This window comes from Macadamia integrifolia, chromosome 2 (assembly GCF_013358625.1).
Source record: "Macadamia integrifolia cultivar HAES 741 chromosome 2, SCU_Mint_v3, whole genome shotgun sequence".
NCBI classification, from domain to species: domain Eukaryota; kingdom Viridiplantae; phylum Streptophyta; class Magnoliopsida; order Proteales; family Proteaceae; genus Macadamia; species Macadamia integrifolia.
The window spans coordinates 38,935,903-38,960,453 of NC_056558.1; the positions used below are offsets into that span (position 1 = coordinate 38,935,903).

The 24,551-nt window shown below is 39.1% G+C and overlaps 3 protein-coding genes across 7 annotated transcripts in view; all 3 read right to left on the minus strand.

The window, feature by feature from the left end:
* Positions 1-798: 798 nt before the first annotated feature.
* LOC122090181 (probable serine/threonine-protein kinase DDB_G0282963) lies at positions 799-7,335 on the minus strand. 5 transcript variants are annotated; one of them, XM_042660042.1, is made up of 7 exons: positions 7,063-7,325; positions 6,640-6,968; positions 6,437-6,518; positions 5,472-5,787; positions 2,891-3,293; positions 1,246-1,323; positions 799-1,131 (listed from the first exon to the last, which is right to left on the minus strand). In XM_042660042.1, exons 4-7 carry the CDS (start codon positions 5,771-5,773, stop codon positions 1,081-1,083), a joined length of 834 nt encoding a protein of 277 aa, XP_042515976.1. In that variant the 5' UTR covers positions 5,774-5,787; positions 6,437-6,518; positions 6,640-6,968; positions 7,063-7,325; the 3' UTR covers positions 799-1,080. The 5 variants fall into 5 exon arrangements, with proteins under 5 accessions (XP_042515976.1, XP_042515968.1, XP_042515979.1 ...); XM_042660034.1 differs by having other exon boundaries at positions 6,632-6,968; positions 7,063-7,324; XM_042660043.1 differs by having other exon boundaries at positions 1,071-1,131; positions 2,887-3,293; positions 6,632-6,968; positions 7,063-7,335.
* An 11,298-nt stretch (positions 7,336-18,633) lies between these two features.
* Positions 18,634-20,598, minus strand: LOC122058229 (putative pentatricopeptide repeat-containing protein At1g26500). Its single transcript, XM_042620813.1, has one exon. It carries the CDS (start codon positions 20,551-20,553, stop codon positions 18,979-18,981), a length of 1,575 nt encoding a protein of 524 aa, XP_042476747.1. The 5' UTR covers positions 20,554-20,598; the 3' UTR covers positions 18,634-18,978.
* A 2,239-nt stretch (positions 20,599-22,837) lies between these two features.
* LOC122070705 (vacuolar-processing enzyme-like) overlaps positions 22,838-24,551 on the minus strand; it is an 8,948-nt gene continuing 7,234 nt past the window's right edge. The window contains exons 6-9 of the mRNA XM_042634919.1: positions 24,081-24,129; positions 23,783-23,992; positions 23,251-23,457; positions 22,838-23,135 (exon numbers count right to left, since the gene is read on the minus strand). Of these exons, the coding sequence (XP_042490853.1) occupies positions 22,959-23,135; positions 23,251-23,457; positions 23,783-23,992; positions 24,081-24,129 (643 nt within the window). The 3' untranslated portion in view covers positions 22,838-22,958. The remainder of the gene's footprint in view (positions 23,136-23,250; positions 23,458-23,782; positions 23,993-24,080; positions 24,130-24,551) is intronic.

The window sequence follows — 24,551 nt, forward strand, 5'->3', positions numbered from 1 at the left end:
GGTGACGTGGTAATTTCAACTATTGAATAGGTCAAAATCCAAATTGGTCACGTGTCAAATGTAAGACCCAAATTCAATACATGCATACCTTGCAATATAGGTATACCCTCCATGTATGACTTTGTACCTTATTGATCATTCTAGATATTTCAAGTTTTTGTTTCACCACCTGATGTCATGATCTGCTCAGACCGGGGTAAAACTTTGCCCATGTGGTCAAAGAACCCTGGATCTACTTGTTCACAAAAAATTGAGTCGCATTGACATGTCATGTGATAGATATACTTGATTTCTATCGATTTTGATTTGGATCACATTAGAATCGATTACGATCCCAAAACCGTAGGATTGACTCTTTGAATCTGAAAACACAGCGATTTGATCTTCCAAATACTCTAAATTCAGCCATTTTAAACTAGCTGGAATTAAGATCAGTCATATCCGATTCCAAAATTTTCAAACTGCGCTTTCATCTTTATCTACCAAATTCAATGTATGAAACACTTGTTTTCTAAATTCAACATTTTCGAAACATGTTAGTCAAAATCTGATGTGAATTGATATAATCTTGGGTTCTTTGATCAAACTACTAACCCATGCCACCCAATTTCAAGTCGTCTGGGTTGAGTCGTATCAAACAGATCTTCCTTCTTTCCTTAATTAATTCTTATATGATTTTATCCTTAGATCATACATGTGGATCCAGACTAGGAATTAGTCAAGACTAATACCATTTCGATCCAACCGATACAGAATGTTCCGTTCCTTTTTTTAGAATCATGACCCCACCATTGAATATGAATTAAACACCCAAATAAAATTTCTCTTTACAGATGAAACCAAGAGTTGTCATTACATCAGGATCAGATAGCTACAGGCTATGCATATCCTTTTCTTGATTAAACAAGAAACATTAATCAATGGAACAATCAAATACATAGAGCACCTAAGACACCGCGGAACCCATAACCCCCCTCCTTCCCCCATCTCTCCCTCCCAGTAGCCTCTACATATATATTATGCCTAAGAGCCTGCCTATCTATATCTCTTTCAGCTTCTTCTCCTAGAGTGTATTGACATCTAATCGGAGTCGCTATCCATATTCCCCATTGCCTTCAACCCCCTTGGTCTCTGCAAAATGTTTACAAAGTAACTGATCATCCTTTATCCATGGCTATAACATATATATATATACACTATCAAGGATAATGATCAGTAACTAGTAACCAGTATGACGTTAATTACCTTCTTGGTGATCTTCTTCTCTCTAACCTCGTACCGTTCCAGGGTTAGATCGCACAACCATGACCCCGGGCACACCAGCTGCAACCACAACACCACAGGAACAATTGAATACTAAAAAAAAAAAAAGAAAAGACAGTGATAGGATTCTTTTCCATAAGGCCCAGAAGAGAGTGATCCCATGGATAGGGTGACCCCGGGACACATGCCTGGTCCTCCCAACCTTGATCCACAGGCGCCATAAAGAAGAGCCAGATCCTCTTGATTCTAACCAGTCTGGGTGAGGATATTTTTGGGGCGATTCAGATTGGAATCAGCTGAGACAAATTCGGATATCGAATATAGAGTTTTTAAACCTTGATCCTATTTTTATTATCTTGTTGGCTTACACAAGGAAATGGATCAAGTTCCCCTCACCCCCTTGGGAACCTTTTAATCCACTTGTATTATTTTCTAATTGGACTGAGAAAAGGTATTTCGGATCAAGAGAGAGAGATCAACCATAACATCAAATCAATTGAGATGAAAACTCTATAAAAAAAGATGGGTACTTGTCTATGTGTCGAAATGGTGTGACATTTTCGAAGATCACCAGATAATTCTAAACTATTTATTTTTTAATTTAAATCGTCTATTTCCAGTTATTTCCAGTTAGGGTTGGAAGAGTTCACAATATTAACTAGAATACTATACATGCACTCCAACACAAAAGGAATGTCTAATTGAATTAGACTTTCATCCAACGGTCAGAATGAACATATCATCTGGCTGGCTACGTGGTAGTGGTAGAATACATGCCTTAAAAATGACTGATCCTTATATTAGCATGCATGTCGTGTATAGTTAATGACAAGAATACCCCCAAACATTATTAAATGGTAACGTCACAAAAAGAAAAAATCCCAAAGTCTATCGTTGTTATTGGGATTAACGGAAAGTGGGGAGCGTGTAAGGTGTGGGACCCATGGAAAACGCTTTTTCAACTTTTCTCTCTCTAGTCTCTAATCTTCCGCTTTTGCGGCTCACCAAGAAGCCACAGGAGGGATGGCACAGTGAGGCAGGAACCGAACCATCGACCATGATATGCATTTTATCCTCTTTTCTCCCCCCATATTCCCCCACCACCGTACATATTTGTAAAGAAGTGTTGCTCCTTCCTCAAGCAATCCCTCCAATCCCTCATCCACTAGTACAGGTGGCCCCACCTCCTGCAGCCTTCGTGGATCGTCATCGATTCATAAGACTCGTGAGCCCACGTCACCAGACGCCACAATTCCCCCTTCTCTCCCTCATATCCGGTGCAACGACCAGGATTGGAATTGGAAGAAGAGAAGTGGTCCTAAGTCACTCCTTTTAAGTTTAAGACTTTAGAGAGCGATCCCTACCAGCCATCATAGATATATAACGAATCAATTGCCAAGTGTACCGTCGATGATGCACTAAGCCATCATCCAACCCCGTCGAGGGACACATGGCAATGGCAGCAGTTGTTTCTCAGACACAAAAGCCGAGAGAGATGGCTGTTTAAGTAACTCCACCCCCAATATTAGTAAAAAGGTCATTTCAATTTTTTATTTAAAAAAAATTGATTTTTAATAAATAAATCGAAAATAGAAAGAGGAATGGAGGTGAGGAGGAGCTTACGTACGTTGAGGGTGCGCTGGATGAACTTGGCACGTTTCTTGGGTCTCTGTGGAAGTTTTGACCCCTTGATGGCCATGAAATCCTCTTCTTTCTCCTTATTAGTGAGCGCGATCACGAACTTCGGCGGCCATACCTGGATCGCTTCGCTCCCCGATGGTGACCCTTCTCCTCCCCCTCCTCCTTTCTTGCTATCCTGCGCCGTCTCCGACGAAGGCGACGCCCCACCGACACCACCGTTTCTGTTCCCGTTGTGGTTATGGTGGTGGTGGTGGTGGTTGTGGTGGTGGTTACTCCCCCTCTTTGCCAGTGCTTTCTCCTCTCCTCCTCCTCCTCCTACCGTCTCTGGTGAAGAGGAGCTCCTCATGCCGTTAGTTTGCCCCCTCATAGCGCACAAAGTCTCAGAACTCCTGATGGATACACACCCCGCACCACAGTCACAATAATTAATAAGACAGACAATAAAGCAATAAAACTAGCGATTACAGGGAAAGAGAGAAGGCACGAAATATGCTTTTTCTGTATCGTATTAAATTAGAATATATAGTGATTAATTGAGTAATTACCACTTTGTTTTGACAGAATGTGAGGGATTGGGGAAAGAAAAAGATATATCTAGGGAGCAGTGCCTATAGATTGATCCAAGCCGTTGGATTAAGATAATGCTTTTTTCGCTCTATGAAGAAGGCTATACGTGTCGCACTGTGGGGATTTTATCTGTACCTGATATTTTTCCAATAACCGAATCGAACGGCTTTGATTTCGGTAGTTGTCATAATTGGCACGAGTATTTCACTCCCTGTCTCTTTGGTGTACACGTAACGGGAAAAAAAGCTAGAGAGAACCTGGTGTACTGTCCGCCACCTGTCCCCACAACAGGAGAGGGGTGTTGTGGATTAGGCCGTACCATCGCATGCCACGTGGAGATGACACTGATTGGTTGTCCACTGCACAATGAAGTGTAAACTCGCATCATCGTACACGTTGTTGTGTCCTCGTCCGTCCACGCAGCGGAAACATAGCGGTAATACAACAACTAAATTGGGGACAACAATAACGGATGAATGAAAACATTAAGGCCCACACGATGTTGAGCACATGCAAGACTCGAAGGGAAAAAAAAAAAAAAAATCAACAACCTTCATTTTAGGTTAAAAAAAATATATCAAATACAAAATCAAACATGCTTTTTGAAGAGAGAGGGTTCCCCACAACCTAGTGTGGAGAATAATCTACATGTCACACCAATGGTAATGTAATAATGTTATCATTCACATGAAATCTACATGATTAAAGAGGAGAACAAATAATTAAAAAAAAAAAATAAGAAAAAGTATGCCAGCAGGTTACCTTTGAATTAGGTATGCTAAGGGGGATTTTAAGGATAAAAATCCTCCACAATTCCTATCTTGTGCAATTATGTGCAATACCCCCGCAGAGGTCAACAAGTGGATATTCCGGAATGAACGACTCAGATTAACCCTCTAATGAAACAACCCAAAACTGTGGCTCTTCAACTTAAATCGAATTGAGTTGACTATTCAAACCCAACCGGTTCATGTTTTAACTCAAAACCTAAGAGATTTCTCTCTCTCTCTCTCTCTCTCTCTCTCTCTCTCTCTTACGTCTCTCCCTCTCTGCCTTAACTCGCACATCAAACTCCCTACTCCCTACTCGCTCTCTGCTTCATGTCTTTTTCCCATAAAAATTACGTGAGAAGATGTATAATACATTGACCGAAAGGTTGTATGGTACATGAATTATATTAAAAACTTCTCACTTGTCAAAGAACAAAATTGCCACAAAGCTAAAGTATCATTTCCCTTCCACGTGAGATTTTTTATTCTTTTGTGCCTCTTGTTCTAAAGCCCCAACTCTCATGTGATTTTATATTATTTTCTGTATTGTCATTGGTGTGATGTGAGAAATTCCAACAATGGCAGAGAACCCTCTTCTTTTAATCAATAACATTAAAAGGTATAATATATATTTATACATATTGAAATCCCTCATGCCAAACCAATGAACATGTGGAAAGAAATACCGAAAACCTACCTGATAAAAAATGAGAGAAATTATAGAGTATTAGGAAGGAGAGGGAATCTACGATCGTTTGTACATAATTTTTCAATATAGACCTAACTCTGCTCCCCTGCTCTCGTATGATCGACCTAAATTTTTTTTTCGTTAAAAGATGCACCAACAGTGGGGGACCCAAAAGAATGGTTCCCAACCAAATAAATGGATCATTGGCTCTGTTAAATATAGTGCAGACGTGTCAGGAAGTTGAAGAGATTGACCCAACCAGCCCACACCGCGCCATTTCCGGGCTCCCGACATGGACCACTAAGGTCCAATTGTCCAAACAGGCACCACATAAGGCCTGTTTTTCCAAAAGGACCAAATTAACCACCGCACCACGTAGGATGATGGATAAACCGTCCTCCCATTAGGAAAACCGACGATCCGATTGGGATTTTGAATCCAACACCCCATTATCGCTTTATTGGATTTTGATTTATTTCATCTGATCAAGCTTTCGTCAAACAACAAAAACAGAAATAAATAGAGAGTATCGCCGACGGTACCTGAGAATGCGATGAGGTGACGTCGAAGGGGGATGTCGACGGAGATTAAGATCATTATTGTTGTCATTTGCCGTGGTGGCGGCGGCGGTGGAGGTTGAAGGGTCTTTGTCTGTTCTAACCACGCGTCGGTCGACCCTAACGGTGGTTTTATCGGAAGAGCCGTCTTTGACCTGAAACTTCATACACCGAAGTCGTTTCCGGTTGCCCCACTGCAATAGGATATCCGTAGACGTACTCTCGGTGGGAGCTCCACATAAACCCTCTCCACGGTGAGGAAGATTCTTCACCACCTCTCTTTCCATCTAACCCTTTTCCCCTACACAAATATATATATATATATTAGGTATAATATACCTTTTTAATCTAATAATCTAATAAAATGTAAAAAAATGAATTAAAAAAAGAAAAGAAAGAACTACAGAATTGGGGGAAATTGAAGAGAGAACTAATCTGTAACAGAGGCTGAAGAATTGGGGTGATTATCTTTCAATCACAGAACAATCGGAGTAATTATGGCAACGCCGATGGCTAAGAAAAGATCCAATCAAGAATTTTTGGTTCGTTGCGTCAAGAAGATGAGAGGAAAATCATTGAACGATCTTCAACGCTGGGAAATTATAACAGCTTGAAGAGATGAGGAGAAGAAATGTTCAAATCAAATGAATTTTCAGATAAACAAATTTAATTATTACAGTCAGTTCCAATAAACTGAAATCTCCTTGTGTCCACCACTGAGAAGGTGAAAACATCAAAATCTAATTCCAAGAAGCGAGAAGGATAACACAATCGAAATCCACAGTTAAATCAAAATGCTGGACCGAAAACCCAAGGAGGAACCCTTTCAATCCAGTCTCTCTGCTCTCTGCTTATACAATAGCTTTCCGAAATCCAGTGGAGAAGTGGGGAAGGCGAAGAGGGAGAGAGAGATTGGCATGAATGAAAAATCTGTTATAAGATCACAATACCTCCAAGAATGAAATTCCACGCCAAGATCTGCGTTCCCCTCTGTCAAAACCACCACAGGAAAGCGCCGATTCTTTTCGCCCACTGAAACAAGTTGGAAAAGGAATTAAGAAACGAAGGACGGAAGATCAAAGAAGTTGCGCTAAACAAATTAAATAATTGAGACAGAATCAGAGAAAAAAAATTTATATTTTCACCTCCTTACAGAATGATTCCTTCAAAACAGCATCAGGCAGAGCACTAACAAGACCAGAGCTCCACCACAAATTCAAAAATCTACCGTCCTGAACCAACAGTTCTCCACCATGGAACGATTTCTAAATCTTCTACTCAGATTCACCATTACAAGAACGTCAATCGACAACCACTTCTCACTCAACCGATTCCTTAACCGAGATTAGGATCCAGTATCTAGTGCAACAGAGACAATTGAGCTAGTCGACTATAGTCTCAGATTCCGATCTTCCAAGCCGAAGACTCTGATCATCTTAAATGCGCTGATCGTTCCTCCCCTAATCTTCCAAAAAAATGTCTCTGCAAAACCGAAAACAAACCCAAAGGGACTACTTTCTTAGAGGATTAAACAAAGGAACCAACACAAAATTGAGCTTTGTCCAGCATTACAAACCTCTGAAATCGTTTTTTTTTCAAAAATCAAGCATCAATGAATAGATTTAAGATTTATCCTTCTGCTCAACCAAGATTTGCTAAAATCTCCAAATACTGGAAATTAAAAACCAAAGGAAAGGAATTCCTAGACATTCAAGACAGGAGAAATCAAAACGTTTCAGGCTTTGAGCATTGAACTCCCCTCGTCGTTCTTCTCCTTAATTCTTTGTTTCGATCTCCAAAGAATGAGAGAATGAAAGCTTTCTTCAGCCCTTTGAAAAACCAATTTTATACTCCCGCTCTGAATCCCGTTCGTCCCAACCCCTCCGTCCCCGTTTAGTCCGTTCAATCTGACGGCGTTTCCTACACCGTTAAACCCCCGTTTCTTTAATCCATCTACTAACACATGATTAAGTATGGTCAGTTATTAACCCAGCTACTAGATAACACCGCCTATTGGACAATTTTGATTAGTTCTTCTGGGATGGTCACAGAGTCCACAGGGCAGGCAATGGACTCGGATCAAAAGCCACTAATTTGGAATCCGATTTCATGAAGAGACAGATTGGCTCATGTGGGAATAATAATTGCAAGGGAGTGGGCCGAGTGGCAGCATCTTTCGTGCACTGCTTATCTATCTAATCGTTTCTCATTATCGCATATAGGATAGGGCCCACAAAAAAAATCCACAAGTTGGAAGTAAACCATAAATATAAGAAGGGCAATAACGGAATTAAGACTTCCATCACACAGTTCTCTGACTTATTTGCCCTCCTCAAAATCAATCTTTAAGACTATAATGGAAAAGGGGGAGGACATTTACGTCAATTGAATAAACTATGACATTGGAGATGCTTCGGTTCCCGTATTTGCCCCTGTCTTTTAATTTCCTAAATACTGGATCCATGTTTACCCAGAAAAGAAAGAAAAAACTAGGGTCCCACTAAAATACCTGGGCCCACACTGGGACCAAATTACGAAATTGGCCAAAGGAAACAATGCATGTCAGGGTCCAAGCGGAAACTAAGGGCCTGTTTGGTATTGTTTCTGTTCCAAAAACGCCGTTTCATGTCAAAAACGAAAATTTCAGTTTCTGTGTCAAAACGCAGTTTTTAAACAAAAAAAATGGTGTTTCAAAATTTCAGATTTTTATTGGATTTTTTTTTTTTTTTTTGGTAAATGGAACGAAACTGGGAAGAACGGAACTCCGTCCAATCTCGTTTTTTCAGTTTTTTTTTTTTTTTCACTTTTTGTTCCAAAAAAACATAAACGGACCATAAGTGTACCAAACAGAAGATTCCGTTTTTTCGTTCCAATAGAACGAAAAAACTCCAGAAACGTTTTTTTAGAACGATACCAAACGGAGCCTAAATATTGTAGATTTAATATTGAAACACCAGGCATTGTATGTGTTTTTTCCAAGCGTATTTGGTCGTATTGGTTTCGTAGGTCTTTGATTTCGATACCTGGCTGATAATATATCGATTGAACGGTATAGATCAAGGGTAAAATGGTCAAAAATCAATTTTCTTAAGAAATCAAAGAAATTTCTAATTGATATGGGTGATTTGATATCGATCTATTCTAATAGCGTATCAATTTTGGGGATGATTGATATCCATTTCAATATTATGCACTAACACTGAAAGTCTATCCACAAGTATAAGAATCATCACCTTTTGGCCATCACAAATTAAAGAATGAAATCAATTTTTTTTTTTCAAGATTTTGTTTTAATTAAACCGAATTATATAAATGATCATTTATCTCGAGTCTTTGATATTCATCTTTTAAATAATTAATAGAGTGATAAAATATAAATAACATATTTGTTTTGGTATAAAAATATAAAATAACATAAACATTATTTAATGGTAAGTCATTCAAGCAGTTAGAATGAAAAATTAATAGGAATAAACAATAAACAACATGTAATGGTACGAATAAACAATTAGCAACCTAGTAGTTTCTTTTGGATTCAAATTTAAGATATGAAAAACCACCTTAAAAATTGTGGGTAAATGATTGAATTTCCACACAACCGTCTTAACTTAGCATTATTAAGGGCTAAAGAGGGGGAGGAAGGTTGATGAGTGTCGATTCAAATACTTGAACTTTATGTTATCAAATGAGAAAGGAAGAGAAAGAAATTGTGATGAGACATGCATCATTAGTCACATGGCTGTCGTTTCCTCTTTTAATCAAATGAAATAATTTGTAGCATTAAAGTAAAATTACATTAAAAAAAAAAAAAAAAAAAAAACCCTAAAAGGTAGTGAGACCTACATGCTCAGACACAAAGAGGGTAAAAATGACCACCCCCTCCCCTCATGAAAGGTGGGGAAAATCCTAGCCTTTGCTAATGCTCCATAGCAGATCCCATTGGCCCCGTGCTAGTGTAGGGACCACACTATCTCTCAAACAACCCTCTCCTAATGACATTTTCACACCACATAAAAAGGTGTTAATTGGTTTTGTTCCATTCATTTCAAAGTATAAAAGGTATAAACTATGACCGAATAACTGTTTATTAAATAGTTCCAATATCTCCAACCAAATGGTTTTAAACGCTTCGATTTTGTTGCTAGATCGCATTAACATTTTTTGGCCTAATTAGGAACAAATAAACTTTTGAAGCCCAATAAAAAAACAGTGTTGTTGGGCTTAAACTATGACATCTAAGCCCAAAGTATGACTTCTGAAAATAAAAATAGTGGGAAAAAGAACACCACATGGTGGCATGGCTTCAAAGTTACCGGCCCACCCTTTGAAATAAAAAATCCATCTATATCGATGTTCTTGTGCATGCTTTCATTAGCCCCCGGTGAAATAAACCAACGGTTTTACTTCTTATTCTTCTTTAGTTAGATAGTTCTCCCCTTTCTTAGAGACCGTAAGACCCCGGTGGAATCGAAGGCCTACAGACAACAGGGGATCATTTATTACCCAGCCCTACCTACTTCAGTGATGCTGAAAAAGAAAAGATCTGGTTCCACACACATGAGATAGGCAAAAGGAATGGGATGACCAGTTCACCATGGAATTCGCAGAAGCAACTCTTTCAAAAACACCCAAATTTGATGAAGGAACTATGGAATCAACATTTCTTTCATTCGAGGAAAAATGCACCGAGAGTAATAATAATCTGATGGATCACACATAGCACATGCATGATGCATCATCCTAAGAAGTGGAGCATAGCCTAGGGTTACTCTTTCCCTCTAAATCTGAACCGGCTGAAGATGCATTTGTTAACTAAGCAAACTTCCTTCAAATTGAATCTTGATGATGGCTCTTCAACCTCTATCCTTCTCTTATTGGTCAAAAGGCGCCTTGAAGGGATTGTACCCTTATCCATGTAACATTAGGCCTGTCGAGTCTTGCCTTCCAAAGCCATTCCAAATAATAAGGGCTGGCTTGTGGAGAAGAACCATAACCGAATGGTTCCTCCAACTCAAAACTAAGAGGGGATGCCACCAACCATTAAAATCCCAGATTTTGCAACAGTATCAAATGGGACAAAAAAGGTAACCTTCAGATTTTGCTTCAGCTTGTTATCCTTTCACCGTGAGGAGCGGGAGGTTATTGCTGCTCTGTGAAACCCGCCTGGCGCAGTGCCCTCCACCTAGGACCCACGAAGTCCAAGCCTTCGCCTGGTCCTCATGTCTCTACTCTCCCCACTTGGCAAGGACAAGACGGGTTGGTTGCACCATAAAACCCGACCCACATGAACTGAACCAACGTCCGATCACCTTAGTGCCCCCAACTTGCTTACAAGCTCGCACAACTGTGCTCGGCGGCCGTCAACATCAAACCATGAGATTATAAAGAGGAAAATGTTTGAAATTGTCCGATGTGGGACTAAACAGCATAGCATGAGGCTTTTTTCTGTGTTTTCAATCTGTTTATGGTCATTTTATTCCTAAGGTTGTATTTACCTTTGCCCTTCAGCTTACCATTTTTCCATTTTTCTCCATCGAAGGTGTAGTTTTTGTGCAATTGGAGCCCAATGTTTCCTTTTATATGTTAAGTTTCAATTAAAATAGAGTTGGTCTTTAGACAAAACAAATCATTAAAAGAGGGCGCATGGGACTAGAGGGTGCATCGTAAATGATTAAATTTTTGATGGGGGAAGAATTCACACAAATCATATTCTTGAGGAACATGTCCAAAAGAACTAGATTTGATAAGATAAAGTGTGGTCGGTAAGCAATGATTGATTTCTTAGGAAGGTACAAAATGTATCGTCAAATGCTCAATATGATTCCACAAGATCTATTTTCAGTCATCTCAGGGGTTTTAGCCAATCGAAATTTAAATGGATAATTTGATTTTTAAATTTGATCAATCCAGGGATCCTTTCAATTCCTTTAATAATAATTTTTTTTTTGGTAAAATTCCTTTAATAACGAGGATTCATAAAATCACACATTGATCAATTAAGAGGGATTGAACAATTAAAAGAAGGTTCAATTATTTGGAATTCCTCCATTCTTCAAGTGGAATGAATAAAAATAGAATAAGACCAATTCGAAATGCCTTTCCCATTATTCCTCAACATCTCAACTATTCACACGAAATTTGAGAAATAGATAAAATAATCACCTGTTTGGGGAAGGAATTGAAAATTTTCTTGAAAATCCTACAAGATCAATTTGTTCTTTTTTTTTCCTGCCAGATGGTCAGAATTTCATTTAGATTCAAAATCTTAAAATTAGACACATTATCAATCTTCCATCAAAGGTGTTAAGAATTTGTCAAAAGTGATGTGTTGTATCTAGGGGTGTCAATTCGTGGCCCGAACCGACTAAATCGATTGAGATCGACCGTTTATAGATCGGCCCGGCCCGGCCTAGACCGGACCGTTTATTAAACGTGTCGGGCTTGAGCCCAGCCCGTTTATAAACGATCGGTCTTGGTTTTGCTACTTGGACCGTCGGGCGCCCAATCGAGACTGACCATTTAACACCCGATCGAGACTGGCCTATTGTGCACCGGCCTAGCCCGACCTTTTAATGATTGTAGAATACCTATTTTACCCCCCAAATTAAAAAGTAAAAACATGTTCACATTTTAAATAATGGTTATATTTGGCATCATTTATTGATTAATTGTCATTTGTTTGGGCTTGCACGAGTGGGCCAGAATATAAGAGCACATTTTAAAGAGGGCCCGTTTAAAAACCGGTTAAAGCCTGTTTAACATTAAGCATGTCCGTAGCCCGGTTAAGGCCCGACTAAAGCCCGATTAAAGTGGCCCGATTATAGCCCGAGGCCGACCGATCGAATGTAAAGCGTATCATGCCCTCAATAACTAAGCCCGATTAATTAAATGGGCGGACACGGTGTAGCCTTTGAAAGTCTTCAAGGCCAATTAAACCTGACCAAAACCGAACCGACCCGACCGGTTGACACCCCTAGTCGTATCATTGTATGTACTTTGTGTCCTAAACTACTTCTCTTCTCTTTCACTACCTTTGGGCGCTAATCATATTCTATTTGACCTTATCCTGAAGAAAGGATCGTGCTTTCTATTCTTGAGGAGTTTCGATTGATCAGCATGTACGATTGCTTATAAAATAATTTCCAAGCTCTTAGCTTGGAGATTTAGGGAAGTATTACCTTTTTTATTTATCCCTTTCAAGTTGCATTTCTAAAAGGCAGACATATTGCGGATAATATTACAGTAACTCAAGAAATTCGTGACCTTTGAGCGTCACCCCCCTTTTTTTTCTGTCTATAATTTCTTGTTTATACCACATTTTTATCTCAGGCCTATGAATGAATTGGTTCTACTACTACATAACATAGTTTCAATGGCTATGAACAAACTCAAATTAGCAACTCTAACTCTGACATTAATGTTTTAAGTTATCTTATTTAATGAAAATAATTTTATTTTTCCCATAAAAAAATTAAAAATTTAAAATAAAAAAACCACAAGCAATTACTAAAAATGTAAATGATTTATTTATTAATTAAGTTTTCCTTCCGAAAAAAAAAAAAAAAAAACGAAATCGAACTTAGCCGTTTAAATCAAAACCAGAACTGGTGTCTGCTCAACAAAGGTGACGAAACCGCCAATGATAACGATGACGATGACATTGCTTCTCGAGAGTAGATATGGGTTGGCAGATTTGTTCTTTGCCTAGATCAACAGTGGAGATGGTGACATTGCCGATGACAGTGACCTTTTGATACTCCTTTCTCTGCAGCTGACCCAGCCCCACATGCCCTCCTTTCCCCTGTGCAACGGCACAAAATTGTTGAATACCCACTCGGATGATCTATTGGCTAACGTAGCCATGGAAGAGGATTTCATAGTAGGCAATGTGCCCTTCTTAGGCATTCCGGTTGTGTTTCTCTGTGAATTGGTCAATGTTGGCTCAGATTTGTTGTAGATATGGATTCCTTGGTGGAGGAGAAGATCGGAGTTATGTGCATCCAGGTGGTCAGTGAGTAGATCCTCCCTTTCCTCTTTTTCCTCTCCCTTGTGACGGAGATTTGGTTAAGCGTCCTCATTCTCAAGGTGGTCAGCTATCAGATCTCTGTTGTCACCAGTGTCAGAGTTGATCAACCGAATAAAGCTCCAGTCCTCATTGGTAATAGCTTTTCGGCTAGATTGGATAGACCTATGTTTGATTTCACTAGTAGCCAAGTTTGTTGGCCATTCTTGTTGATCTATACCACACGTTACCAAAGCATGGGTTGAGTCACAAATATCTTCGAATGATGGAAATTATATCTATGAAGCTTTTATAACACACCATGTGATCCCTCAAGGACTCTCAACTATCCCCTATGGATACTCGGCCACTAAAGGCGTTAGATCCATGGGAAGGCCTTCAGTCAACGAAAACGATGCCAACAAGATGGTGGCAAACGTGGATGCTCCCAAACCTAGGTTGCATGTGTACTGTGATACTCCCTTTCTTCCTCCAATTCTGCCAGATATTTCTCCGGCATGGGCGTGGATTGCCAAGGAAGATTGTCTAACATGCGTCTTAAAACATGGGATGTGTAGCTGATGTGCTATCCTTCTCCATCAAGCATGTCGCTCTATCTTGTGTGAAGGAAAAGTATTTTGTACCATTATGCTCTGTTAGGTAGGCCTTTAGCTCTTTTTATAGGGTTATTGATTTTACTCATTCCCTATCCCGATCAATCTCGTCTATAACATGTATGACAGTACCATATGTCAATTCCTTGGTTTCAAAACTATTATGTGTTCGAAATCTTTTCACATGTCTTCTTCCTTCTTCTTCTTCTTCTTTTTTAATAGCTAATTTTGTACCCAAACCTTATGTTTTCCTTCCATTTTTTGTTGAATGGAATTCAATTTACCCAACCAATGGGGTCGGTAGCCAAATGGTGAAAAGCCCTCAACCCATCACCGCTCGAGTCGGCTGGTTATAGGTTCGAGTCTTGGCATGCCCACTATCGCTCATTGGTCCTGCGGAAGTGCTGCTTGCCATACGGGGGCTTGTCCTAGGGGCTATGATCACTACCATTGAGCACCCTTTTTTAAGTTACCAAAAAAAAAAAAAAAGAATTCAATTTACCCCCCCACCCCAAAAAAAAGAAAAACAAAAACAAAATTGTTTATTAAATTCTTCAATTTGGTTTAAAAACTGAAATCGTTTATTTAAGCGATTTGGTTTTGTTTAACCAAATTATATAAATGATCGTGTATCTCAAGTCTTCAAGACTCATATTTTAAATAATTAATATAGGCTCCATTTGCTTGCAAGGGAAATTTAAAGAGAAGGGAGTAAAATTTTCAAACTTAAAAAAAGAATGTTTATAATCATTACACCATGTGATTCATTGTGATTGTATAAACTACTTGATTTTTTTAAACATATTTGGTAGTGATTCATTTTACATGTAATTTTTTTTTTTATATACTATGGCAAAGGGTCTTGGATGCAAAATAAAGTAAAATTTTATAACCAAATATTTAATGATTAATGATATAATCACATGGGGTAATGATTACATATATTCTTTTTTTAAATATAAAAATTTCACTTCTCATCACTTTAATTCCCCTTGCAATCAAACATAGCCATAGTGATATAAATTAAAATAACATAAAATTAAAAAAACTATCTTTGTTGGGCTTAAACTTTGGCACCTAAGCCCAAATTGTGACTTCAGAAATAAAAATGGTTAAAAAAAGAACATTGCCTGATTGCTTGGTGTCCAAATTTAGGAGTGCCCAAAGTTACCATCCTATCGCCATGAAATAATAAAATCTCATCCATGTTAATGCCCTTGTGTGTGCTCATATTGGCCTCCGTACTTATGCAAAAGTCAAAATACCAGGCAACAATTTCTTGCACAAAATTAATTTAATGGTGTAAATCTACAACAAAACACCAAGGAGTATTTATAGAATGCCAAGATTAGCCAGTTTTTTAATAAGTTCAACATTCGATTCAATAACATATTAATTAAATCAAAGACTGACGGTTTTACTTATTAAAATCAAAATTAAACCATTTAAAAGATAGTTTCACTTCCAAAAATCAAACCAATTAATTAACAATTTCTTAGTTCTGATTTAAAAACGGTTTGAATTATTTCAACAAACACTTTCAATTTGCTTCACTCCTTTAATCAGATATTGGTCACATAGGATGATCGGAGACTCAATCCATGCTTGAGAAAGGAATTTAGTTTAGTGGGAAGTTTTGGGAGACATCTATATAGGGTCATTATTACCCCCCCCCTAACTTTGTGTGCCTTATGAAGTTGAAACTAACTCTGCTCTCGCCCCCTTCCCCGCAACCATTTTAACTGCTTTGTTGTGTGTGATTATAATATACGCTGAGCTCCTACCAAACACAACCAAGAAAGGGGCAGTACCAGTATCAGTCTGAATTGATCTTGCAATCGATGATTCTGACTTTCTCCCTTTCAAAAACTAGGGACAAGGTCATCTCAAAGAAGAGAGTCAGGTGAGTGAGCCTACGACCACCAATTTCTTATCTCCTATCCTCAATTGTAATAGGCTTGGACTAATTGAACAAAAGGCTTTACACAATAGAACTGTTGACCTAAAACCGGCTAAAATCTATTGAACTAGCTAGCCCGGAAGGAGCAAGGATTGAACTAAGGCTGGTCTTGTTGATAGAGAATGTATAATGGTAAAAAAAAAAAAACCTATGTTATATGTCAATTTAGAATCGAAATCTCAGCTCTTTAAAATCGAATCAAAGTAAAATCAGTTCAGTCCAAATTACCTATTTTAAAATAAATAAAAATTATATCCAAAAACAACACAAAAAGTGACCGTCCGATTGGGATCTGCTCTTAGGGCACAGTGGACCTCAAGGAGCTCCAGCTTGTTATCCTTCCACCGTGAGGAGCGGAAGGTTGTCGCTGCTCTGTGAAACCAGCCTGACGCAGTGCCCGCCACTCTAGGACCCACGAAGCCCAAGCCTTCGCCTAGGCCTCATGGCTCAACTCCCCACTTGGAATGGACAAGCCAGACGGTTGCACCATTGAACCCAACCCACAAGAGCTGAACCAACGTTCGACCACTTTATTGCCCCACTTGGTTACAAGCTCGCGCAACAGAGCTCGGCAGTTCAAAATGCCGAGCCATGAAGTAATAAAGAGGAAAATATTTTGAAATTGTCCGATGTGGGACTAAACAGCATAGCATGATCTTTGACTGCCTTCCTTCCCTCCCACTCGTTGCCCAGAGCCTTGACTTTGAGCATTGTTTTCGTGCTTAAGGCTCCTTCGGGCCTACCTCATTGCCACAACTCATATATAAGGCAAGGCTTGGAAGCAAGCTACCAGCGCCTATCGGCGAGAACTAGGCTTGGCTTGGTTAGTAGTGCCCGCCCATTCTATCTCGCCCGCCTGCCGACCGGCTCTGAAGAATTCATGGGCCGACAGGCCGGGCGGACTGGGACCGTCGAAGAAGTGCCTTTTTACAATATTAGACTTGTCTCATTAACAGTTATACTCTGTTAATGGTCTTTGTTCCTAAGGTTGTATTTTCCCTTGGAATTCAACTTACCATTTTTCTTTTTTTTCTCCATTAAAGGTGTAGTTTTTGTTTTATAAGTTCTAACAATTTGCTATCTTTGATTACATGGGGTACATGCAATGGACAGAGGTCAGAAGATCAATTGATCCTTCCTACTATGATTCGGCTTAAACGGTTGAAACATAATCAAAAGCTTCCAAAGCTTTGAGTACTTCACATGAGAATTTTTCTTTTAACATTCTCCCATATATATGGTTTTTATCTAGAAACAATTAGAGCCCAATGTTTCCTTTTCTATGTTAAGTTTCAACTAAAATAGAGTTGGCCTTCCTTTAGACAAAACAAATCATTAAAAGAGGGCGCATGGGACTTAGAGGGTGCATCGTAAATGATTAAAATTTGATGGAGGAAGGATTCGCACAAATCATATTCTTGAGGAACGTGTCAAAAAAGAATTAGATTTGATAAGATAAAGCGTGGTTGGTAAGCAATGTTCGATTTTTCAAAAAGGTTCAAAATATGTCGTCAAATATTTAATATGATTTCACAAGAACTATTTTCGTTCATGTAAGGGGTTTTAGCCAATTGCAAATTTGAAAGGATGATTTGATCAATCTAGAGATCCTTTCAATTCCATTAATAATGAGTGATTCATAAAATCACACGTGGGATTCCGACTTTCTTCAAATGGAATGAACAGAAATAGAATAAGACCAATTCCGACTTAGGGAAGTCTTACCTTGTTTTTATTTCTCCCTTTCAAGTTGCATTTCAAAAAGGCTGACATATTTCGGATAATTTTATAGTAGTTCAAAAAATTATCCATTTTATGAAACGAACTAAGAATAAGAAAGTATGGGTAACTATCAAATTAGACATGTCTAAAGCTTATAATCACATGAGTGGAACCATATTAGGGTTCTCTTCCAACTCTTGAGTTTTTTGGAATATTGGTGTGACCTGATCAGTGTCTTGATGTCTTTGGTTTCTTATTCTATTAAATTGAAGGGCTCCAATTTCAATTATTTTAAAGCTTCAAGGCACCAGACAAGGATGCTTCCTTAGCCCCTACTTGTTCATCTTAGCTATGGAGGATCTGTCTTAAATTTTGGGTTTCTTTAGAGAGCGAAATCTTTTCAAAGGATAAAGGTGTCTCGTCATGCCCCAGAGGTTACACACCTCCTTTCTATAGATGATACTTTCCCTCTCTGCAGAGCAAACTTATCAGATATCACCAGAAAAGAAGTAATTGATCAGCCTAATATGCAATAACATTCAGTAACTGAGATCCAAGAATCACCCAGAACAGAAACAAATTGGGATGACAGTACTAAATTGAATCAGATAACCAGAAACTAGCAGAACAATGGTGCGCAGGATACTTGAAATCTGATTGCAGGGAAAAATAAGATAGAAGGAAAGGAAGGATATGACCTGGGAATCACAACTTAAGTACTAAATCGAAATCAACACCAACCGTGCTACTGAATCACCACAGTAGCTGCAATTCAGAATCATCAACAGAATCGAGAGGCAGAAAGCCAGTTTTCTATTAATTCAAAATCGTTCGAGGGGGGGGGGGGGGGGCGGCTGCTAGCAGCTTTACATATTTTATAAAACTTACAAGGTTGAGTCACAATGGCATAAGGAAAATCTTTCAGCAAATAAGATCCATCCCTTAACACAGCACGAAAGAAAAAAAAAATGGCTGGGAAACTCCCAACCAGTTTGAGAGAATACTTTTGATCTGCATCAACTCTCTCTAGCTTCTGAAATCATTTGTTCCCAAAGAACGTGTAAAGGACATGAAGAAGACTCTTGTAACTTACTTTGATCCAGTTAAAGGAAATCCATTCCTCTTGACCCCTAAATATAAGCAATTGTCATGCCATGCAGATCTAACAATCAGATGAACCTTCAGAAGCTTTTCTCATGGTTCAGCTACTCGCATTCTCCTCCTATCTCTAGTAGCCATCCTCTCTCCATATCTCACAAATATATCTGCAAGATCAACCAACCCCACCTCTCTTAGTCTCTTTCCCACTTCCTCAAACATTACAACACCTTCCTCATTTGAAAAACAATGCAAAAACATATTGTAATCAAACCTAGGCACCTCAACTCCACCACTCACCATCCTTTCCACATACTTAGTGGCTTCTAAAAACTTCCCCACCTTAACCAAGCCCCCCACAAAGATGGTATTGAAATTCACAATCGGGTCAGGCCCCTTTCTCCCTCTCTTCCCTAGGTGTCCTTGCAATAGCATAATGTAAGTGTGCATCGTTGGCTCACACCCTCTCTTTATCATCTCCCTAAACACTTGGGTTGCTTCACTCGCCCTTCTCAACTTTAGCAACCCTTTAATCAATCCATGGTAGACACTTATATCTGGTTTTTCAATCTCGTCGGCCATCTTATAAGCTTCCCTAACTCTCCCTTTGGTTAAAAGCCCATAAACTAATGCTGCAAATGTCTGGTTATCAGCATGGATTCCTCTCTTCCGCATTTCTTCGAACACCAAATGAGCCTGGGCTAACTTGCTTCTTTTACAGAACCAGGTGATCACAAGCCTGTAGGTCGACAAACCCAAATCGTCAATCCTTTCTGTTCTCATGAACTGAAAAAGTTTCAATGCCTCATCGGTTCGATTTGTTTTGAAAAGAGTCTCCATCATCTTCTCAACTGCATCTATATCCGGTTGGAACCCTTCATCCACCATTAAACTCCAAATTTTTCCAGCTTCAACTAGATCACCGGTATCGCAGAACCCAACAATCAGGTACTTGTAAGTGACCCCAGATGGTCTGATCCAAGGCTTTAACTTGGAGACTATATATTTAGCTTCATCAACAAGCTTATAACAACAAAGAGTCTCAACAACCTTATTAAGAGTCTCCAGATTGTAACTAAACTCATGGGTGTTCATCAAATGGAAGAATTCGACACATTTCTTCAACTCCCTCGCCGATGCCAAAGATTTCAGGGCAATTCTAAAAGTTTTATTAGTAACAAGCCGTCTTCTGGCCATTTCCTGTAACATCTCCCAAAGAAGCTCGATGTTGCTCGACTTCCCAATCACATCAACCATTTTGTTGAAAGAAACCGACGAATGAGTGAAATCCGGCTGGATTTCTGTGAACTTGAAGAAAGCGTAGATGGGTCTCCATGAGTAAGGGAATTTGTTGCAGACCTGAAGAAAGAACTCGTGAGAAAGATTGAAATCGCAATTACGGAGGTGTGAGTGGAGCTTTGACTCCGCCGAGTTCTGTTGTTGGTAGAGGATCGTGCAGACTCGAAGGAGCTGAGAGGGATTGACAGGTGAGTTGGGTTCTAAGGTGGGTGAGGAGAAATTTGAGCTCGAATTGGTTTCCAAGAATCGATATTGGAGTTGAAGGTGACTCTGGAATTTAGTGAGCCTTCTGCTGATCGTCGTTAGTTTTTCGGTCATGTAGCTCGCGAGGCATAAACTGTATGTCATAGGACTGAAGAATGAAAAGCGCATACAATTGTTGGAGGGGGACAAAAAACGAAAAGATGGTCTCACATGATTAAAATAGAATTGGCGAAGTAGGGAGGTGTATTTGAAGTGTTGATGGACGGCTATCCCTAAAGCTTTAAGAAAAATTCTACAAGGCAGTCATAAAACTGATTATAATGCATGGGGCGGAATGTTGAATAATCAAGAAACGTAACATAGATAAATTGACTATAGCAGAGATGAAGATATTGATATGGATGTACGGCAACACTAGAATGGATAGGATGAAGAATGATCGGGTTAGAGCTAGTTTGGGATTTGCTCTGATTCAGGAGATGACGATGTTGAGATGGATGTACGGCGAAACTAGAATGGATAGGATGAGGAATGATCGGGGTTAGAGCTAGTTTGGGATTTTTTCCGATTCAAGACGAGCTCAGAGAATGTCGCTGAAGGTGGTTTGGACATGTTCAGCATAGACTTTTGAAAATTCCTATAAGGTGAAGTGATCAAATCAAATGAAATGAGCTAAAAGAACTAAGGATAGACCTAAAATGACTAACAAAAAAATCATTTGTGCTGAGGCAGTCAGTGATAGTGAGGACCCAATGACTGGTGCATGTTGGGGCCTTCCCAACCTTTGGATCCTCACTTCTACTCACTACTCACCGTAGAGGATTTGAATCCAAAGTGACCATTGACGAGTTGATAAGGAAAAACATGAAGAAGCTTGGTCGGTCTAGATCTTCATATGACATCAAACAGAGCTGTTTGAGGGCAATGATTCATGTTGTTGATTGCATTTAGGTGGGATGTTCCGAGAGTGTTGCTTTGTCATGTTTCTTTCTTTTTCTTTTTCTTTTCCCTTTTCTTTCCTTAGCTTTTTATCTTTCACAATCACAGATCCATGCAGCCGATCCCATTTAATTGAAAAAAGGCTTTGTTGTTGTTGTAAAGTTTTATAGGTGGGACACCAGGGTTACACTTAGACACAGGGGCACAAAATGACCCTTGTGCCCCTTCTAGGGGCACGCCGTACACCCCTATACCTAGGCATAGCCCCTGTGTCCCACCCAGAAAACACTAGCCCAAATTAGATATATGTTACAACTTTGTCTATGAACCTGTATGTAGTGGTGTCAAACCAGCCAGTCTGGTCGGTTTTGATCAAGCTTAATTGGTCTTGCACCTTTGGGTAGGGTTATGAATTTGGCTTGGTGAGCCCAAGCCTGCTCAAGCCCCCCCGAGCTCAATAGGTCTGTGCTTCTCGTTGAGCAAGCTACACTAGGGCTGAGATTTCCAGGTCTACAGTCTAAGGTAGGGTCAAGTAGGGTCATGTCAAGCATGGGCTGAAGCTGAGGCTTCAATTTAAGCCCAACCTTTATTCTCCGATTGCTAGCATAGCCTATGCTTCCGGACCCTCCATCCATATCTCACCTCCCCTCCCTTGAAATGACCTCTCTGCCTCTTGAGAATGATTCTTTTTTAAGGGTAATGGTTGGGTGTTTCCTGATGGCAAAACCTACACACTTAGACAAAGAAACACTCTCTCATAAATATATAAAATGTATCAAGGCAGTTCCCTTCATCCAGTGAAGGAGAATCCTTTGCCCAAAGAGTTTGGATGTCTTGGGATGGATATCGATAAAGAGGGAGGGCATTATCAAGAGGTGTATATATATATATATATATTTATTTATTTATTATTATTATTATTTTTTTTTTCTCTCAGGGTCAATGAGATAACGAATATGCCTTACATGGTTGGGGTTTGAAGCCCAAGCCAGCCCATCAAAACTTTGGGTGGTTCAAGTAAACTTGTATCATATTCGAATTTGGTGGTCTTCCAACTTTGTGACTAAAGTTTTGGACAATTGTACTATTCCCCTTTCATTTTGAGCTGTTGTTCAGGGATATAATTCACTTGGTGATAGTATCAGTAGCGGCCGATACGATACCAATACATATTGATCATTTCGGTTTCATTCCAGATCAAAACAATATTTTTTGGAAAAACATACCTATACAGTATAAACTGTGTTATTATTTAAATTGTCTTGCATTTATTTTACTTCTCATCTTTAAGTAACCTACTTCACCAAAAAAAAGCTTAAAGTAACTTGGCATAGTGTTTCAAGACCCAAGACTGCTGGAGGTCCAAGTCTTAAGAGACTATGCCTATGAAGAAAATGCTGCACCTGTCCATTTCAAATTTTCAATGACCTTTCTCTGGATTCAGATCACCATTAGTAGTTAATCTTTCTAATAAAAAATCTTGGAACTGTCACAGTAATTGTTTCCATTAGGGTTGCACAAACATAACCTTCATTTATGAACATTAATAACATCTTACATAGTTTATTACAGACCAGCCCTTTATATGTTCTAAGATGTATTAAAAATGGCTCCATACAATTCCAGTAAAATATCTATAATCCATTATGAAGCGAACTCCAAGGATTGGAGGGCATACTGACACAAGCTTGGGCTGAGGCCTCAGCCATCTGCAGCTCCTTTATACCCGCATTACAGATATTAGCAAGGGAGCGCATGTATTTCCTTCCATACTGGGATAAAGATCGACAGTGTACCTCAAAAGTCCTCACCTGTACAAAAGACAAATGAATTCCCAGAGACTGAAGATCATTATTGAAAACTTATCTTGAATCAGTCTAGGCTTCTAGGAAAGAAGTCAGAGATATTAAGCATTGGACCACTTACCATTGTCTTAAGGCAATCCCAATCATCCACAAGGGGGTGTCCTGTGGGACGAACAGCATTCAGTACCTCTGGACCTTTCTCAATTCCAAACAAAAGCTCTCCAATGAGTTTAATACTCTGGTCTATGTGCATCCTATGAGACATTGCATCAACAAACTGCTTCTGAGCTACAAGTTTCTCGGGAGAGCCTTCTGGAGCTTTAGTGAACTGGTAGAAGAACAATCCCCACCACCCCCAGAAAAAAAAAAAAAAAAAAGTGAGAGAGAACAGTGCTTGTCTATTCTTATATAATGAATCGGGATATAAAGCTTAAAGCAGTGATGAAAATATTTCAGCAGGCTTAAGCCTTTCTAAAGGACCATAGACTTGGGTAGAAGTCCTGGTTTCACAGGGTACCCTGAGGAGGTGACTACTCAGTCGTAACCTTCACATTTATTTGGATTTAAAAGTAGGCATTGACAGTTATTAGAATTTTGAAAAAAGAAGACAATATTGATTCAATTAAGTAATACAAAGTGGGATTTGACCAAACCTTGTGCCAGAAATGAAGAAGATCTGCATCCCGTTGGTTAACAGACATTGAAAAAGATGGCGCAGAGTTTTCTTCTATGAAGCTTGAATTATCATTTATGGGATTTGAACCCATATATAGAAAGAGGTGCTCCTTACTAAGACTTAAATCCCCATATTGCTGAACATGTGAGCCAAGATAAGAACCATTATTCGCTGTCCTTGTTTTCACCTGAAAATTTTCACAAATAGATTTCTCAAATAGGAGGGTGCTACAATATCCCTATAAAGTAATGTACGTGTGAAGTTCGAGCTTTTACCCACTGATACTGCTGCATCAGAGATTCATTCCTCAAATTGTGTTTCTCACTGTCCATAAGTTCACCAATTAAATACCACAAAAAAGAACACATATATCCAAAACTAAGAAGAGATATCAAAATAAAACCTCTTGCCATTTCTTCGGCCAAAGGCCACACATAAACGAGTCACCCAGTTAAGAAAAGCCTAATAAGGACACATTATCTAAAAAATGGTGACAAAAAATAAAAACCTGGGTTCGAAATTTGGGTTCAAGACTTCAAGGGGTGCAGTTACGAGTTGATCATGAAAGCTACTGAGCTTTGATGAGCACTCAGCAAATGTAAGCAGTTTTAGCCAAGATACAGATGAAAATTTAGTACCCTCTCCCCCAAAGACTTTTTTTTTTTTTTTTAGTAGATGGATAGAACCTTTCAACAAGATAGTGCTTTTTTCAAATCTATCAAAATAGAATATGTTCCAAATATATA

What these genes read in the sequence shown, in the direction of transcription:
- LOC122090181 (XM_042660042.1), bottom strand. Translation starts at nt 5,773, where the DNA reads ATGGAAAGAGAGGTGGTGAAGAATCTTCCTCACCGTGGAGAGGGTTTA. An exon ending in TCATCCAGCGCACCCTCAAC is followed by an intron (nt 1,324 to 2,890) that starts GTACGTAAGCTC and finishes TTGTGGTTGCAG; the next exon opens with CTGGTGTGCCCGGGGTCATG. An exon ending in AGAAGAAGATCACCAAGAAG is followed by an intron (nt 1,132 to 1,245) that starts GTAATTAACGTC and finishes AACATTTTGCAG; the next exon opens with AGACCAAGGGGGTTGAAGGC.
- LOC122058229 (XM_042620813.1), bottom strand. Translation starts at nt 20,553, where the DNA reads ATGCGCTTTTCATTCTTCAGTCCTATGACATACAGTTTATGCCTCGCG.